General features: G+C 34.9%; 1 protein-coding gene across 1 annotated transcript; it reads left to right on the forward strand.

Annotated features, from left to right (window-relative positions):
* The first annotated feature begins 9,220 nt into the window (after positions 1–9,220).
* LOC103939564 (probable WRKY transcription factor 9) lies at positions 9,221–11,862 on the forward strand. Its single transcript, XM_009349666.3, has 5 exons — positions 9,221–9,542; positions 9,690–9,827; positions 9,979–10,380; positions 10,536–10,649; positions 10,966–11,862. Exons 1-5 carry the CDS (start codon positions 9,252–9,254, stop codon positions 11,770–11,772), a joined length of 1,752 nt encoding a protein of 583 aa, XP_009347941.2. The 5' UTR covers positions 9,221–9,251; the 3' UTR covers positions 11,773–11,862.
* Positions 11,863–19,562: the final 7,700 nt, after the last annotated feature.

Raw genomic sequence — 19,562 nt, forward strand, 5'->3', positions numbered from 1 at the left:
TTATCTCAGCAGCATGTAACTTAAAAACTCCACATGTGCTTGACAGCAAAAAGGCTTTCTGCATTCACTGTAGTTCATTGTCGAGCAAGGTATCGAAGGATCATCTTCCAAGTCAACTAAATTGTTCGTTGCCTATGTTTGAGAGCGGAGTTGTGACCAACCTATTCATATATATAAGAGAAGAAACACCGTAGAATAAAAAATCCTAATTTGGTAACAAACGAAAACCAAACTATATAAAACCAATAATAGGTTGAAGGTAACGCGACCAAAATAAGACATATGCATACCAATGCGACATATTGTCACACATTTCGAATTTCTACAAATGGATATTAATAAAACAAATGCACGTCAACTTGGCCACACAATGTGGCACATCACTTACCCTCTATTTCTTACCCCTACCGCCTTTCGATTTTTCTGGAAGACGAGTGTGGGAGTGGAAATCGTCTTGCTTTGTTACTCTTCCTTAAAGCATTTGATTGGTGGGTTGGGGTGGATAAAGTATTGTTTACCCCAAAATTATTGTTGGGTCTTAGGTTTGGTCTAGTAGGATGATTCACAAAGAAAATAAGAGTTTGAGCCTTTGATTTGGACTAAATGAATATTACATGGCTCAAATTACAATTTGACTTGTCAACTGCTAAGTCTTGATTTCCCTCTCGACTATCGGGAGCATTGAATGCAAAGCACTTTGCTGTCTTTTGGAGGGAGGATGATATAAATTTAAACAAAACCATCGTTTTGGTTAGGCTAATTTTGATTCACTGCACAAATTTTTTGGATTACTTTCTCATTGGTGCCATTACTTTTTGGAAAGTAATCCTCGGTTGGCTTCAAGTGGAAACATAGGAATCATTGGAGGAAGATGTGAAAGGTATATAAATACAAGTAAAGGACTTAGAGCAAAAGGTACTCAAATCATTTAGCAAATAATCAAGCATTCAAACCAAAAGCTCTCTGCCTTTATTTGTTTCATATCACTTGAAACTAAGACCTTGAACTTGAGGAAACTCTCCTTTAGACTCTAAGATCTATTAGAATTTGCTTTGCTACCAACTTTTACGTAGTATTGATTTACCAACCTCAAGATAGTTAGTCTCTTTGGTTAATCCTTTAGAAGGAAACATCTTTAACCCAATCTGATGGCCGCATATCCAATTCGATAAGAGTTCTATCTATTGTTCTAAGTTCATATGTGTATGTACTTTCCTTGTTTTTATAATATTCAACAATATTAATATCAATTTCAATTACTTACTGTTTTCGTCGCTTATTATCTTGACTTTTGCTATAAATGACTAAAATGGTCTGTTTGAATATAACCAGTTTGTGTCCAACCCATCTTGGTAGTTTCTGGTGTAACATCATGAAACAATTAAAATCTTTAACATGTGAGGAATTAAAAAGAACCAAACTTGAGTCAAGGTTTGGCACGATCCTTTGATAAAAGGAGTTTTATTTACGTGTGGCTCAAGTATCTCGTATACATATAATCTATTCTATAGATAGTGTTTGAACCATTTCAATTTTAGTTTTTAACTTTCAATTTTTAATTAGTTAACTGAAAACTCGTTTGATAACTACTTTTAATTTTCAAAAAAAATGAAAACTAAAAGCCAAAATTTGAAAACTCAAGAAAGTAAGTTTTCAAATTTTAAAATTACCAAATAATTTTTAAGTTTTCAAAAAAGAAAAAAAGAAAACAAAACTGAAAAATGAAAACGAAGCCCTTTTACTATTTCAATTGGTGGTCATAATTTTTATTAAGATTTAGTTTTTTGGCCCTAAAGGATATTTTATTTTTGTAATAATTTTTAAAGCAGTTTTTATAGATTTTGTTACCAATTTTCTAAGGCCGATTTTTTTTTTTCGTTGTTCATGTGGTAATATTGTACTTTTAAATTCATCTTGTGATGAAAAAGCTATCAATCGTAACTTTGTGGTGAAGTTCGTAACCAATCATAGGTCAAATTGGATTTCCCTCATTTTTCTGCTATATGTAGGGACAAAAGTGTCATTTTAAGTTCTATTAGTTGCAACAACTAATCATAAACCGCCATAAGGACATGACTTCTTTTTTTTTTTTTTTAATTTATTTAATTTATTTTTTTATCTTTAAAACTAGAATTAAAAAAATGAAACAACAAAACTATAAGGTTCATTTTATCAGACTGGCTGTCATCCGATATATTCCACTTCCCTATCTCAAGACAGCCAAGAGTCCAAGACCAAGATTAAAAAAAATCAAAAAAATCATCTTCAGGAGCCAAGTTAATTCCTACATTTTTTTCGTAGAATAGTGATCCCATGTCCAAACAAAGCTATTGACTCTATGAAGGAGTACTATATCTATATATAATTAAAAGGGATTTCAGCCATATTCTTTCTTAGAAACCTAGAATTTCTTCTTTTATACTAAAATCTCTAACTCATGTTATGACATGTGCACTTGGAAATGTAGCAATTCATAAATTCCATACAAATAAAATAGTAATTTAAGAGTTTACCAAAACTAAAACAATTAATAAAATATGTCATAAGGGCCGGCTATCTATCGATTAAAAAAGTTGAAATACAGTACTATATACTCCGGAGAATCATAATTTTTTTTTAAAAAACTTGTTGGCATTGCACGAGTCTCGGTCTCCACTTGACAGTGGTCTTATTGATCATCTCCTCGTTTAGACAGCTGCGGGTCCATATATCGAAGGCCTTACAAAAACTTATTTGACAATTTTAAATCTTGTTTGTGATAGTTAAAATGTACATGCAAGGTGCTTAAGAAACAAGTTTGGGGGAACTTTCCAGCTTGTGCTTTCATTTCTTGAGATATTTGTTAGTGGGGTTCTGGGAAACCTTCAAGTCGGCCCACGTAGGAAGCGGATATTTATGCATGAAACTATCCTGAAATACTTTCTTAACTTTTATTTATTTAAGCTCACGAAATCCACTTAGTTATTTAAGGATCGTTTAGTGGGTTGGATGTGATTATATGATTGAAGTCAGGAACTTATAAGATAAGACCTATAACTCATGTATAAGGATATGTTAGATACACTCTAATATGAACTCATAACTCATCACGTTCAGTTCATCTCACATTTTTACACAACAAATAATAGATTGTACTCAAGTCTATTTTAATTGATCATAACCTATATTATTTAGCCTACCAAATGGAGCCTTAAGCGCATGACTACTTAGTACAACGGATTTAGATTCTTCTCCACTTTTATGTGGATGTTTTAGATTTAACTTCCGTAAATAGAAATTTGAGGCTAATATTATGGATGTCCCACTTTGTAACTTTCATAAACTGAAGAATTCGATGCTAAATTATTATGGATCAACCATCACCTTCACTGTATGGTAAACTTTAATGCTTACCAAAGGCAAGCCATTCTTGTTGATAGAGCCAGGTCACAAGAAATACGAAGGAAACTAATTGGCCATTCATAGATAATAAGTGACCGAATCAACACAGCTTCTAGCCACAACTAGTAAGAAACCCTTTCAACTCTATGTTGCGTTTTGTGCTAATAAAACAACATGTACTTGTGCCATACGAAATCTTATTTCGGAGTAGACAACTTCAACCGAAAATGGAACCTCAGTGAATGGAAACCTAGCTAAGTCAATTAATGTGTGTCTGAAGTCACCAATATGAAAGTAATTTTAAAATGACTGAAAGTGTTTTTGATCTAAATATTTTTGAACTTGTCCTTAGTAAAAACATTAGTGAATCATGAAAAAACACTTTTTAGTGCTTCCTCAAAGAAACGCATAACTTGTGATTCTTTCAGAAAGCACTTCCAAATGAGCCGTTACTACTTAGCTAACATCAAACTTCATTTCGATCAAACAATGCAAACTTTCACGTTATATGATATTTTTCAATGAAAATACGTTTTACAAATTACAACAAAGTCATGCCACCACAAATGTGATATCCGTAACTAAGTAGCATACTCATTATAATCGAATTCATATTAATCGAATTTGAGATTTGCAACCAAGACAGAGACTACTACCACCAAAAGGCTAGGTTTTATCTACCGTCTCTACAATGCATTAATTCTAAAGGTTTTTCATCTTTTGCACTGAAGTTGTCCGAGTCTAAAGGGTTTTAACTTTCCCTTAATATAGTGGAAGTATACTGTATAAAATATGCCTGCATGCATCTGAAGAAGGAGATAAGGGGGCAACACCGTATACACATCGACGGAGTTAGAATTTGATCGATTGCAATAAGGACGGGGAAAATTTCTTAAAAACTGATTACATGACTTTGATCTATAGTTTTTGCGCACGATGTTTTGAAGGCATGCATGCATACAAGCTTAATTTTAAGTTCAGCTTATCTTATTTTGTTGGTGTATTTTATTGGTGCTAATTAAGTCTTCTGTGAGCTTAATAAACATACACTAGAGACTTTACACATGTTATTTACATTGTATACATATTAATACCAAATGCTCAAACTAAACATATATGTTAGACGCGCCTACTTTTATTAGAGAGGCGATACAAATTGGTATGGAAAATGTGGTAAATATAGTATTACTCAATAATTAATAAAGACTTCTAATTACCTGGAAGATCAAAAATGTTAACTCTTACGGTAGTGAGCCCTACCTCTATTAGATAGATGATACAAATATGTGGTGAGCGTAACATTATTCCCTAAAAAATATATAAAATAAAACAGACGTCATTCGAATTTTTCGCTGTGAAGTATAATTTAGTTGGTGGAAAAGCAAGTTATTGGAGTCAATGACACCCAATGCACCCACTCTTCCTCCGCTACTGCATATACTATAGTCTATACACATACATATATTTAAGTCTCAATAGTTAACGTGGGAGGAAGTGGGATCGGATATGTTAAAATTAAAATAGGAAATCATTGTTTATAAACATGCGAGTCTATCGGGAGAAATGGGAGAGGTCTTCCAGTTGACAAATTCAAGATCTGATGCCAAGGTTTCTCTTGTTTTAGGATTTCATCCGGGGTTCGTGTTCCACCGGGAAAGAGGATGCCAGTCTTTTTAATTAATTTTTCAACTAAAAAGTATCACTTTGGATCTAGCTTTAATTGCAACTATATAATAGTGGTGCCCGTTTAGGGATCGACCATGCCCCCTTACGGATCAATCACGAGTTCTTGATCGTGAATTTTGATAATCCGGCCAACAAGCATATTTTTTTTCACGAAAAATTTAGTTTAAGTCATGATAATTTAGTATTAAACTCGTCATGACATCTCATTTTATTTAAATGTGGTACTAAGTGATGGCTAACAAGCATTTTAATATGTTACAGAAAAAGTCTCATGCTAATTTGCATAGCTAAATTCCAATAGTTATAAAATAATTCACTATATATTGTGTTCTTCATAAAAAGATACTTGTAATAAATACATTAGGGCTTTTGTGTAACAAGAAACTTAATTAAAAATCGGCTATCTTTACTTTAAGGAAAACGAACGTTTAATTCAGCCTCGTACCTAGGCCTACACACCAACACTCTTCTTTAAGTTGGTGCATCGCATGCTATAAAACACTCGAATTAAGATCACCTTAGTCAAGACATATGCTAGCCAATTAATCCTCTTATTTAATGAAAGGTAGTGAAATGATGTATCTGATTTCTCCTTGATAATGACGACCCACTTCAACATGCGTAGTTCGTTCATGTTGAACCAAATTGTGTTCAATCTCAATGATATCTTTATTATCACGAAAAAAAAACTCATAGGCTCAGCTCTAAACTCCAACTTGGTCATTACATGCTAATTAATCCACAACAATTCACAAATATCCAGCGATATGTTGGAACCCCAGTTTGTCCCACATCGGACAGAGGGGAGGGGGGGGAGAGAAAAGGAGTTTAAATAGAATTACCTTACTCTAACTAACACCAAGGTTTTTTGGATTAAAACCCCACATCTGACGGATTGAGTATATGGCTGAGTGAGGACAATATCGGTGTTGTTGGAGTGGACCCATGACTCGTCTACCAAAAATTCCACACGATATACACCGATACTTTAGCCTATGTGAGCACTCGATCTGAAAACAACATTATGTTTGTTAATCGACCAAGTAACAAGGTTCCCATTAACAAAAGTGAAGTCACACGAGGTAGAACGCCTACATAAAATCAGCATAGTTTGCATCTATATACCCTCCAACTTCAAGATGTCCATTCTTCTATAATTCACACTGGGTACATGCACGTGTGTCAAATACATGTACGTATGTATACATGTATATATACAAATATGCTGATTTTTAGGTATTTTTGGAAAATGAAAGACAAAGCTTGCATGCATGAATGCATAATAATTGAGGTTTTGTAAAAGTTGTATTATGTAGACGCGTGCACGGCCGGAACGGCGTTTGTTATATATCAAGCTAGATAATAGGCGGCTGCCTAGGTTCAGGGTAAAAGGCTCCCAAGTCTATATATATGATAAAACTTTATGGGTAATATGTGGAGCTACGTCGATCATGTTTGTAAGTGTTCTAATTTAATTATCTATTGCTAAATGTTAGGTTTAAATTTATGTTCTATATTAATCATCTATTGCTAAATGTTAGGTTTAAATTTATGTTCTAAAACATCGTCTATTGCTAGATGTTGAGTTTAGATTTGAAAGCCTGCTTTGATATTATGACTTTATAGGCCCAATATAATCCAATACTAATATCATTGATCTTGTCCCAACCTATTACTTATTGTTAGGTGTTAAGTTTTATTACAAAATATTTCTGTGCAATTAGAAGTAGAACCATTTAATATAAATTGTTATTTGTTTTATAAAATGACCGATGTGGGACTGCTTTTGCATGTGCGCTACTTTTGCACAAAGTGCTCTACTTTTGCAGCTCATTTAATATAATTTTTGTGCTGCAGGCGGATTATGAAAATAAAATAAAATATAGAACACTTGCGTAGGGCGAGCTAACTAAACTAAACTCATCTTCTAGCTAGGAGACGGCTTTGCACTGGAATATTAATATAACAGGCCACTGAGAAGGCCAATTAACCTAATATTTTTATTTTGGGTAAAGTACAAAAAACTATCTCAATTATTGAGGTCACGATAGTTTCATACTTTATCTTTTAAAATTGACAATATCATACCGCATCTTACGAATTTGTGACAATGTCATAACTCTGTCAATTTTTCTATTAAGTGTTGACGTGGCTTGATTCGGGACCTATTTTTTATTAAAAAATTATTAAAAACTAAAAACAATTATTTAATATTTTTTAAATATTAAAATAATAATAATAAGTAGGAAAAAATAAAAATAAAAAACCCCTCATTTCGTCCCTCTTCTTCCCCCACCAGCAAATCCCAAAAAAAAAAAAAAAAAAAAAAAAATCCAATTTGTCTTCCCCCACACCCACACCAAGTTTCCCCCACACCCACACCCTTCTCCCTCTTGCAACCCAGAAAAAAAAAAAAAAAAAAAAAAAAAAGAAAAAAAAAAACCGAGATCCTGTCAGCGGGAAGATGGGTGCGCAGAGAAGGTGGAGGATGGGTGTGGAAGAGGATATGGAGAATGAATGAGAGTGGTGGATATGGGGTTTGATTGGTTTCCAATTTTTTTTTTTTCCTTCCTCCGTTTTTTCCTCTTCTTCTTCTTCCTCCTTCTCCTTCTTCTTCTTCTTCTTCTTCTTCTTCCGCAGGGGAGTTGATGGTTTTCAAATTTTGTTTTCCTTCCTCCTTCTCCTTCTTCCGCAAGGGGGTGCTGATGGGTTTTCAAATTTTTTTTTTCTTCCTCTTCTTCTTCTTCCTCCTCCTTTTCTTCCTCTTATTCTTCTTCCTCCTTCTCCTTCTCCCTTCTTCTTCTTTCGCGCTGACCGGGGGGGGGGGGGGTGAATTTTTTTTTTTTTCCTCTTCTTCTTCCTCCTCCTCCTTCTCCTTCTTGTTCTTCCGCAGGGGGGTTGTTGGGTTTTCAAATTATTATTTTTTTTTTTTTTGGGGTTTGCAGGTGGGGGGAAGAAAATGAAGATGGGGAGAAGAGAGAGGAGGGGGAGGGGGAGGGGAGGGATGAACTGATGGTTTATTTTATTTTTATTTTTATTTTTAAATTATTATTATTATTTTAATATTTAAATAATATTAAATAATTTTTTTTTAGTTTTTAATAATATTTTTATGATTTTTTAATAGAAAGTGGACCCCGAATCAAGCCACGTCAGCATTTAACTGAAAAGTAAACGGCCACGTCAGCATTTAACTAAAAAGTAAACGGTCAAGTAACGGAAGGTATAACATTGGACCAAATTCTAAAGATGAGGTATGATATTGTCAATTTTAAAAGATGAGATATGAAAGTGTCGTGACACCAATAGCTGAGGTACTTTTTTGTACTTTACCCTTTTGTTTTTGTTTTGGTTTTAAGGGAAAAAAAATCACGATTTGATATTCATAAACGGAAAACTATTTTTTCAGTGATATGTAGCACCGAGTGATATAGAAAATGGATAGATGAGATTAAAAATAGAAGACTTAACAATTGGGAAAATTAAATTTAGCCGGGCCCTAAGGAAAGAGTATAGTTGAGACTTGCATGGGGAAGGTTTGAGTCGGCATTGCACCTTGACGAGCGCCTATCGCGCCTATCCATTTTTATATGCGTGGCGTGGAGTGTCCAAGGCAGTCGTAGTATTAAAATGTAAATGTAATTCTTCTAGTCTTTGATTAATATATGCAAGTTAATTAAGGGCCCAATTAAAGTCAAAGCTTAGATGCGTCCTTGTTTGTCTAATCATAAGTCTTTGAGATGGGATAATTGACTTCGGTACCTAAAACGCAGCATTAAAATAGGAGTAATGCTATTAATATTATATTTTTATATCACATTTCTATATTATTTTAAGTGGCATCTGGTCTGGACAACCACATCATTTGAAAAATTTGTAAAACCCAAGGAAATGAAGGAGAAAAACTCTTCGTATACCACAATTAACATTTAATTAACTAGTTTTTCTTAATTATTAGTTTATTAAATAATGAACCAAATTCAAAAATCTGATTAATTCAAGGCTGTCCACATCAAATATCACCTAAGATGGTATGAAAATGTGATGCAAAAATATAGTATGAATAACATTTCTTTTAAAATAGAGAGAGAAATATATAGAAAGATAGAGAGAGAGAGAGAGAGAGAGAGAGAGAGAGAGAGAGAGAGAGAGGGGAAGAGATTCTGCAACTTTGTCTTACTTCAATGGGGACGAGAGAGCAGGAGAAAGACGTGGATATTGATCTCTCACTCCAAATTGATGCTAAAGAAGAAAAACGAGAAGAAGGCGTAGATGACGAGGAAGATGAAGATGATCATCGCGTCGACGATGGTGTTGAAGAAGCAGGAGCGGAAGAAAAAGAGGGTGAGCTAGAACCAAGAGTGCAGAATAACAAGCTAAAAACAGCGGAAGCCGGTGCCGGTGAAGAGGAAGACCATGATGCCTCAGTAGTCGAAACATCGTTGCGGGAGAATAATATGAAGACGGATCAGGAGGTACCAGTAGAGAAGTTTTGTAGATTTTTATTTTTTGGTAAATTAGAAGTTTTGTAGTTTGATTATAAATAGGTGTTTGTGATAATATATATTCCAATTAATTAACTAATTAAATTACAATCTTAATTACATGTAATGTTTTACTAGTTAAGCGTTTTACAAATGGAGATGAGCCGTATGAAAGAAGAAAACAAGGTTTTGAGGAAGGTCGTGGAGAAAACGATGAAAGATTATTACGATCTTCAAATGAAATTTACGGTTATCCACCAAAGTAACCAAAACAAGGTGCTTAATTAGTTTAATCCATTTTAATTTTGTTATTAATTGGATGATCATAATTACAATTATTTGTTTTAATTGCTCGAGTTGTGTGTCTTGTATTTCCACAAGTACTAATAATATTGTTAATTTTCATGTATTTCATTGATTAATTTAGGATCCTCAAACCTTTCTCTCACTTGATGGTAACGATCCCAATGCAACTCAAGGACCCAAGATGAGTTCCAAGATGTTAGATATCAGCCATAGATCTCCAGTACCGTCACCAAAACGTGATGAAGTTACTGATGAAGAGAGTCACCTAGGGTTGTCACTGAGGTTACAAACCAGCTCTGCTACTACTGCCAATCAATTAAGGGGAAGAGAAGAAGAAGATGATGATAAAGAAGAGTTCAATAACAAGGAAGGATTGACGAGAACTGGTAGTCTTACATCATCATCAGTGCAACTGCAAAACAAGTTACAGCGGACCGAATTGGCCGGAATTACGAGCCATGGTGCCCCCCATCCCAATCGGAAAGCTAGGGTTTCGGTTAGGGCAAGATGTGAATATGCCACGGTGAGTAATTCGTTCCATTTGCAAGCACTTGTTAGTTTCATAACAACTCATATACATATACATATATGTACGTAGGGTTTAACTTCGTGCATACAGCATAGCAAGTAAGAGTAAATATTAACCACCTATATCGTTTAATAAGCTATATATCTCAGATGAATGATGGCTGCCAATGGAGGAAATATGGGCAGAAAATTTCGAAAGGAAACCCTTGCCCACGAGCCTATTATCGTTGCACAGTAGCCGTGGGATGCCCAGTCAGAAAACAGGTATTCTTTTTTAATGTGTTGACCTAATTACATTACAAAAACATCGTTCCATTAAAGAGTATACCTTTTGTTTGTTTTTAAAGGGTGGTGTAAACTAACCACCACCCCACCACCCCCCCCCCCCCCCCCCAAAAACCCCACACACACACATATTACAAAAAATACGTACACTTTTTTAATGCGTCGACGTAATTATATTACAAAACATCGTTCGATTAAAGTTCAATTTCTTTTGTTAATTTTTCTTTGGAAACTGTTATTTAAGTTTTTCAGTTGTACTTTATTTTTATAAATGTTTTGGATGGTATAATTGTAGGTTCAAAGATGCCAAGAGGACATGTCCATACTTATAACAACTTATGAAGGAACACACAACCATCCTCTTCCAGTGGGTGCAACAGCCATGGCTTCAACAGCTTCTGCAGCAGCTTCCCGCATGTTACTAGATTCAAGTAACCATCAATTAGTAGATGGCACACCCTCTAAGTACACCCAAGCATCCCTCCCTTACTACAATAGTAATACCCCTCATAATATGTTGAACCTGAACCCTTCATCTCATTCCTCGTCAAACTATCGAATCATCAATCCTCACGACCCTTCCAAAGGACTTGTTCTTGACCTCACAAACAACTTTTATGATACTACTACATCCCAACCCCAAAATATTCCCATGGCCATGGGTAGCTCCTCATCATCTGCACCACCAGGTTTTGGTAGTAATTGGATGATGAGCAATATTAGCAGCAGATCTGCAAACTATCATACCAGTAATAGTCTCACCAACCGTCTTTTGGCTAACGGCAGTAGATCATCCGGCATGGTACTAGCGGACGATCAGAAAGGTAACTGGAGATCAGGTGAAGAAAATATGTCGTTGTTGGCTGAAAATGTAAGTGCCATTGCTTCAGATCCTAAATTTAGGGTTGCTGTTGCAGCTGCTATCACATCCCTCATTAATACAGATAACCATGCAACAACTAGTCATCCTGCGCTGACTGCTTTTGCCCCAAGAGATCATGAAGACAACAATGGTAGCGCATCTACTAGCAACAATTGGGCCGTTGATCAACAATCCCTCTCATCCAAGGGCAAGCTCATTCGCAAAAACACCTTAGAATAATTATCTTCTTAATGTTTTCTCCCTTTTTCTTTTCTTCTTTTAAATAGTGTATGTAAGATTTCTTAATTAATAATCCATTTGTGCAAAAAGAAAATATAGTATCACATAAACTATATATGTAACATTATCTTTCTACATTTGCTTCCATTCACTTGGTTATACTATGTAATGAATTTTTGTGAATGCAATTATTCTCGTCATATTATTTTTTTAATTGTAGTTTTTAATTAATTATGTTGCGTGACATCAGCTGAATAATTTTTTTTTTCACTAATGATTACAAAATAATTTTGTATTTATGAAAATAGATAAACCTGTTAAAGGTTTGGGAATTCATTACACGGGGAGTATGGTTAGGCCCAAGATTTGCTATCCTCTAAAATGGTGTCTCCTCTGTCTCTTCTTTTATTTTTTGACATGTGCCGTACCACTTAATCTCAACTTAAATTAAAGTTAAGTGGTATAACACGTTACACGTGTCAAAATAGAAGAAACACCATTAGGGGACAACAGACCCACTGCCGTATGGTTATTGGGAATGCTTAATGGTTAACTAGTGGGTTACGAGCATGGACTGTTTTCGAAGTTCTGGGAATGAAAATGCACATCCGTCCTTGATCCAAATTGTTGTCATTCGTATCATTGTCCATTTATCTTCTTAAAATGAACTTTTTTTGGAAGGGGACATTGCCAACCATGTAGTGAAGTTCTCTATGTACGTATGCCAATTTTATTGAAGGGGAGAACTTACACTACATGTTCTGGTATAACATGCCAATAATCTATGAGGCGAGCACAAGACTAAAAGCCAGGGATGAAGGAACCTTCTTGGATATGTGTCAGCGTGTTGACATGTTATGAAGGGAGTGAGTAGGATTTTCTTCTCTTCAAATTCTCGTTTCCTTCAGTCTCCGTTTATTTGAATGGTTATGATTAAGCTACGTCAACATCTAGAGATAGAAAGAAAAAGAGGAAAGTGATAGAGAAAGGGACTGGAGGGGAAATAAGCATGCTCCTTTAGGAAGATGTTTTTGCAATCGTCCTACTATTAGATACTCCTTCACATTCAGACAAAAACTCATATTGACAGTGTTATCACGACCTTAATAATGGCGATGGTATGATGTGTAACATTATCGTTTTTAGCATTAATAACATAAATTCTTATTTAAATTGACTAGTTAATAATACAACCAAGTATTATAACATATTGAAAACATGAGAAACAAGTATATAATGCGTGTTCATTCAAATAAGCAACAAGTCTTTTACAATTTATTGAAAAAATCAAATGTAAAATGAAAATTTTTCTGTCAACGTGAGAGTCACGACCTAAGCGAGTGTTATAGGAGGGTCTAGGCGCCATTTTTTAATTTTCAAACACACAAAGATTAATTGGGGCAGTGACCAGCTGTGTAGCACCTAGTCGAAGATTTTAAAAATATAACATGTTAGAACTCAATTATCAAGTTAATATATAAAATCCCCTTAAAATTAAAAGGCATACTCATTAGGAGGGATCGCGTGCTCGGATCCTCTTTGTGAGGATCCTCTCCTGATCCTCAAATCGTGTATGTTCATCGTACATCGTGCGGCCATAAATTATTTTAAATTAAATATGAATGAACCTGACGAAAATTGATTGCACGGTATATGATGAACGGACACGATTTTAGGATCCCTATGATCCTCATAAAGAGGATTCGGAAAGGATCCTCTTGGCCCGTGCTCGGGCTAGTCCACCATGTACTTTAACAATGTCTTCTTGGAATGAGTTCTAACTTCAATGGTTTCCTTTGTCTCAAAGTTTGAAGTGTTAGCTACGTTTAGCGAGTTGCCCCTATGATTTTCCCTTCTCACTAAGGCGATATTTTGTAAATAAAATATATACCTCTATGTACCAAAATATACAAGCCTTAAATGATGAATCATTTGAGTGAACCATTATGGGATGGTTTAGTGGTTAGGAACAAATTTTTGGTTTGTATTTCACATGGTACGTTTTGAGTTCGATTTTTGGTACTAGTGAATCACACGATAGTGAGTAGAGGAGGCTGAAAGGTCTATAGAAGTCTTTTCGACATCCGAAAGAGTAAACTGACATAACGAAACCACCAACTGATTCCCTTTTAACGAACAATCATTTGCATGAGCACATTGATTGAGCCATTGAGGTCCGGTGACACATTCTAAGATATGTCTAAACATTCATTTACAAGAAAAACTAATGAAAAGAGTTTCAAAGATAAGGACAAAATAAAGGGTAAAGTTAATAGTGCCATGATTGACTTTTTAGTGCAAAAATGTGATTTTTCGTTAAAATGAACAGTACCGGGAGTTTTTCATTAAAGTTCCCTTTAAAAAAACCATATGAAATTGTTGAATTCTATTTAAGTTGTAAAACACAAGAATCAAGTGGGCCTGCTTCCCAACAACACGCTCTTAAATAGCATACAGTCGCAACTCGTGTTCTGATTACGTTCAAGTGGATGTCACAACAATCCTTTTTTTTTTTTTTTTTTTTTTTTTTTTTGCTGAAAAGACTGACAGAGACATTTCAACATTTTTCTAGCTATCGTTGTGTGATTCATTAGAGCCAAATACTGAACTCAAGACGTGCCGTATGGAAACAGACTTAAGATTCGTCCCGAGGCATTGAGCCACTAGCTAGTTGTTTAAGTAGATATCTTACTTTGATTCTTCTATTAATAGGGAAAACACGAGTCTTTTCTCATATGTCGAGAAATTACTTCCCTGAACACAAGGTGAATTTACACCTCAAGCGTTGGTAAATTATACAAATCCACCTCAACTATGAGTTGCATAACAATCTCATACCTTATCTTATGAATTTGTTGCAATGGCAAACCTCCATCAACTTTTCTATTAATTTTTCTGTTAAATGCTGATATGACATGATTGGGGCCTACTATTTCGCTAATTGGAATAAAAAAAAATGAATTAATAAACAATTATTTGTTATTTATTTAACAATTAATATTAATTATAAACAAATAATTTTGTGGGCCCCTTATTCCAATCTCTTTCTCCCTCAAACTCTCTGTTCTCTCCCAATGCACCCCATAAAACGGCCACCTGCTAGCCGGAAAAATTTATACTCTGTTCAACTTCAAATCTCTACCAAAACACACGAACGACCTTTTTTATGCCAAGATGTTGCTAGATAATGGCCCGAGAACGGCCTGAGCCTGAAATTGAGTTGATGGTTTCTTGTGAAATCGAGGTAGATTCTAGCCTCCCATGCTAGAATTTGAACCTCAGGATGAAGGGGGAAGTGATATGTGATACTAGTCTCGTCCAATCTGATGAGGAATTGACAGATTTTCATAGGAAAACCGCGAGGTTGTGGTGGAGTCCATCTATGTTGTTGTACATAGAAAGATGAGAGGTTAGAGAAACGGCGAGTTGAGCGTTGAGGGAGAAAAGAAGAGGGAGTGACATGGCTGTGGTGGTGGTCTGGTGGTGGCCGTTCTCAACACATAGAAGAAAAGATGGTGAGTGTTGGGAGAGAAGGGAGAGTTCGAGGGAGAAAGAGAAAGATTACGATGAGGGACCCACAAAATTATTTGTTTATAACCAAATATTGATTGTTTATAACCAAAGAGAAAGAGTGGGCTTTGCTCGTGCTACGTCAGCATTTAACAGAAAAATTAACAGAAAAGTTGACAGAGATATGACATTATAACAAATTCATAAGATGATGTACGATGTTGCAATGTTTAAAACATGAGGTATGAGATTGTTATGCGACTCATAATTAAAGTGATTTTGTGTAATTTACCTAATATTCTAAAAACAACTTATCAACTTTCTTTAACATACAAGCATAAAACAAGCACAAAAATCTTCATGAAGTAACAATCATTTTCCCAATTTTTAGACATAAGTTACTAGAAAATCTCTCGGAAAATAAAAGCAATCACATATATTAGGTAGTATTCCACAACAATGGAAGTGTATATTTCATTTTTAACTACAATTGCTAGCTGTAAACAAGTAAAGTACAACTATAGCATGATCAAGGTAAATTACACCTTATAGAAACTTAAGTTTTGCTTATTAATCTTATAGCATGAAGGCAAGTTTTGGGTTTGGTTTCTAGCGCTAAATTACACGATGGTGGACTCTGTGAGACTTCCCGACCCCTAAAGGGTGGACTGCCATAGCGAATCCACCAGCTGGTCCTTTTTTTTTTTTTAAAAGAAAATAAATATTTTCAAAATGATGTATAATCTTTGCTCTTCATTCCACAATGAGTTTTCAAATAGCATTTCCCTAAATTGTAAAACAGAACACTGAGAGCACCTTTGTTGAAATCTACAAGAAAGATAACACAACGTATTAGTAAAAAGTTGCTATAAACATTGCCTTTTGGTTCAAATTTATTTACATCATTATTTTCTTTTTATGACTTGCGTCGTTGAGTTAATGGTGTTTCGTTGTCCTTGGATGAGGTTACATTGGTGACTTGATATGAGCCAGAACATCTCGGCCTTATAGCTTGTTGGTCGGTTATTGAATCGGGTGTGTTAGTTAGGTGATTGTGGAAGTCACTGAAGACAAACTTGAGTTTCATAATAAAGTACAACATATAAAGAAGTACATATGAGTAATCACTCTCAAAACCAAAAAAATTAAACTGATTCGAACAAATTTTATTTCATTTCCAATTCAAACCAAAAGAAAATTCAGAGAGAAGAAATCACAAATCTTCCTAAACCCTAACCCGCACTTTTCAAAAGCTTTTTCTGGATACAACCTTTTTTCTAGTGGTTTATTTGCTTTTATTTTAATTTTACAATTTGTTGTTATAATTGGAAGAAATTATGTTGTGGGTCTGTAAACAGTAGTATTCTAAAAAGCGCTAAACGCCTGGTCATCAACTTGATTAATCTTTAGGCGTTTGGAAAATAAGAAAAGATGGCCGCCCAGCCCGACTAGACGATCTAGGCGAGCTCGGTGGTTTTGTGATTTTTTGCTTTATTTATTTTTATTTAAGAATATAGCTTCGATCGCAACTCTCGCTTAGACATAAATAGATAACTTCCATTTTGTATTTTATTTTTTCAATAATTACAAGAGACTTGTTGGATACTTGGAGGAACACTTATTATATGCTTTATCCCATGTTCTCAATATATTCTAATACTTTATAATTTAAGGGTAATACTAAGAAGACTAAATTTGTAGACTAAATTTGCAAACTAAATGATGTGTCATTAATAGAAATGAGCACGTTTATCAATGCTTAAGTAATAATTCATCATCAATTTCCATATCATTTAGGGGGTATAGTCAAATTAGGATTTGGTAGGATTTTAATAGACTTTAAAATCTGGGTGTAGTCGATTAGAGTTTTAAAAGAGGATTTTAAAAGATTTTGAAATCATGGTGTAGTTAAATTAGGATTTAAGAGGATTTTGAAGAATACACCCAAATCCAGGGATAGTCGATTTAAGAGTTTAAAAATACATTCAAATCTAGGTATAGTGAGAATGTCAAAGATTTATTAGGATTTTAATGGCCAAGGGATTTTGTGGGATTTGAAGGTGGGTGGTATAAATACAAAGTGCCATCAAGAATCCAACCCTACCCCATGTGATTTCTTTTCACATTCATCACAGAAGTGGAACAATTTTGTCTCTCAGCTTCCTCTATCGCCACAAGGTAGTGCAGTATCTTTATGAAACTACAAAACTATTTGGGTGTGGCCAAATAGAAAATGCACGATCTGTTATTCTTTTATTGTATCTTTATGAAACTTACAAAACTTCTAATTTTTTTTTTAAAGAAAGGCCTGAGAAAGTTGCAGGTATTATACATATCCTTCTGTACTCTACGGAATGCCTTTATACTTTTGTTTCGCCATGCTTTATGGGATTTTGTTACTCTGTCTTTTACATTTTTTTTCCTTCCACTTGTTTCTTTGTAATTATATGTAGAAACGTAATTTTCATGGATTTAAAAGAACTTATAGAAATGAATAATTCAACATCTTTTGGGAAAAGTTGATAGAAAATGTATCTATGAATCTGCGTTCTCTTTATGCATGGAACATAGAGAAAACCGACCTTAGGAAACATTGCGCAACTGAGTCATAAGACTTGGAGTTTTTATTTGCAGCTAGTGTTGGCATCCTTAAATGTCTTTTGAATTACCGATTTAAGATATACATGTTAGGAAGATCTTGGGTTCTGTTAGATAGTTCCTAAGAAGATTTACATTATCTTCGAAAATGGACAACTGGTATTGTGAGGACAAGCTGATCGAATAGTATTGGAAGGATAAGGTATCTGTGCCTTGTGCCCTTGCAGATTTGAGTGGTTTCTGAGGAGGTTTTAATTGGGTTATTTTGATTTAGTTGTCTAGCTCTACTATTCTTCTTAAGTTGTTTGCATTGGGTTGAGTTTTATGCTTAATGTCATGTGTTTATTGGGTTTCCTGAATAGGTACTGAAGCTGCAAAAATGAAGATTCGTGTGGGATGAGTTTATCCCATGTATTTGTCATTTAGTTTGTTATGTTTTGATTGAACATGTGCATATCTCTTCATGTAGGAATTATTTGTACATTATGTGCTGGTAATGAGCAAATTATAATCTCATAATCTTATGTGATAGATCATCCCACACGCATTGGGTAATTTATATAATGTCTCAATCAAGCATGGAAGCGGAAGGTGGGGAAGAAATGGAAGTGGACAAAGTGGATGAAGAAATAGAAGTGGAGCAAATGGTGGAAGAACAAATTGAAGAAGAAGAAGAAGAAACTGATGAAGAAGAACTTTACGAAATGATTAAATATTTATTGATGACAATTCAAGTTGCAGTCCACGTGCTAAAAGAGTTTATAATTACATTTGGACAACCTATTGAACGTCCTTTAAATCGACGATCAATTACTATGGAAGGATACAATTATATACATAAAGTATTGAAAGAGGACCGCCCAAAGGATTTCCGGCAAAGGTATAGAATGTATCTTGATGTGTCACATCCCGGCCCAGGGCGAATCACTTCCTGGGCCTGCTCCACCACCGTAGCACGATATTGTCCGCTTTGGGCCCCGACCACGCCCTCACGGTTTTGTTTTTGGGAACTCACGAGCAACTTCCCAGTGGGTCACCCATCATGGGATTGCTCTAGCCCCCTTCTCGCTTAACTTCGGAGTTCCTACGGAACCCGAAGCCAGTGAGCTCCCAAAAGGCCTCGCGCTAGGTAGAGATGAGAATATACATATAAGAATCACTCCCCTGGGCGATGTGGGATGTTACATGATGTGTTTGTGAAGTTATGCACTACTACTAAAGAAAAAACACTCTTACGAGATACAAAATTCATTTGCATAGAAGAAATGCTTGCAACATTTTTGCTTATTGTTGGACACAATAGTAGATATTGTCTACTACGTGATACGTTTGGGCGATCACAGTAGACTGTCAGTAACAAAGTTTTGAAGGCCTTGAACACAATAGCACCGGAAATGATGGCCAAACATGGATTAGCAATGCCATCTAAAATAAGGGAAAGTACGAGATTTTACCCTTACTTGAAGGTATGTATGGTGTGTTGTTTTTTTATTTTTTATTTTGTATCATTCTAATTTATTCCAAATGATAAACTTAACACTATTTTAGGATTGTATTGGAGCTATTGATGGCACACATATCCCAACATCAGTGTCCGGATGCGATGTAAGCAGTTATTGTAATCGTAAGGGTGTTATATCACAAAATGTATTAGCTACTTGTAACTTTGATTTGGAATTCAT

The sequence above is a fragment of a genome, unplaced genomic scaffold (genome assembly GCF_019419815.1).
Source record: "Pyrus x bretschneideri cultivar Hongxiangsu unplaced genomic scaffold, Pyrus_bretschneideri_v1 Contig2, whole genome shotgun sequence".
NCBI lineage: Eukaryota > Viridiplantae > Streptophyta > Magnoliopsida > Rosales > Rosaceae > Pyrus > Pyrus x bretschneideri.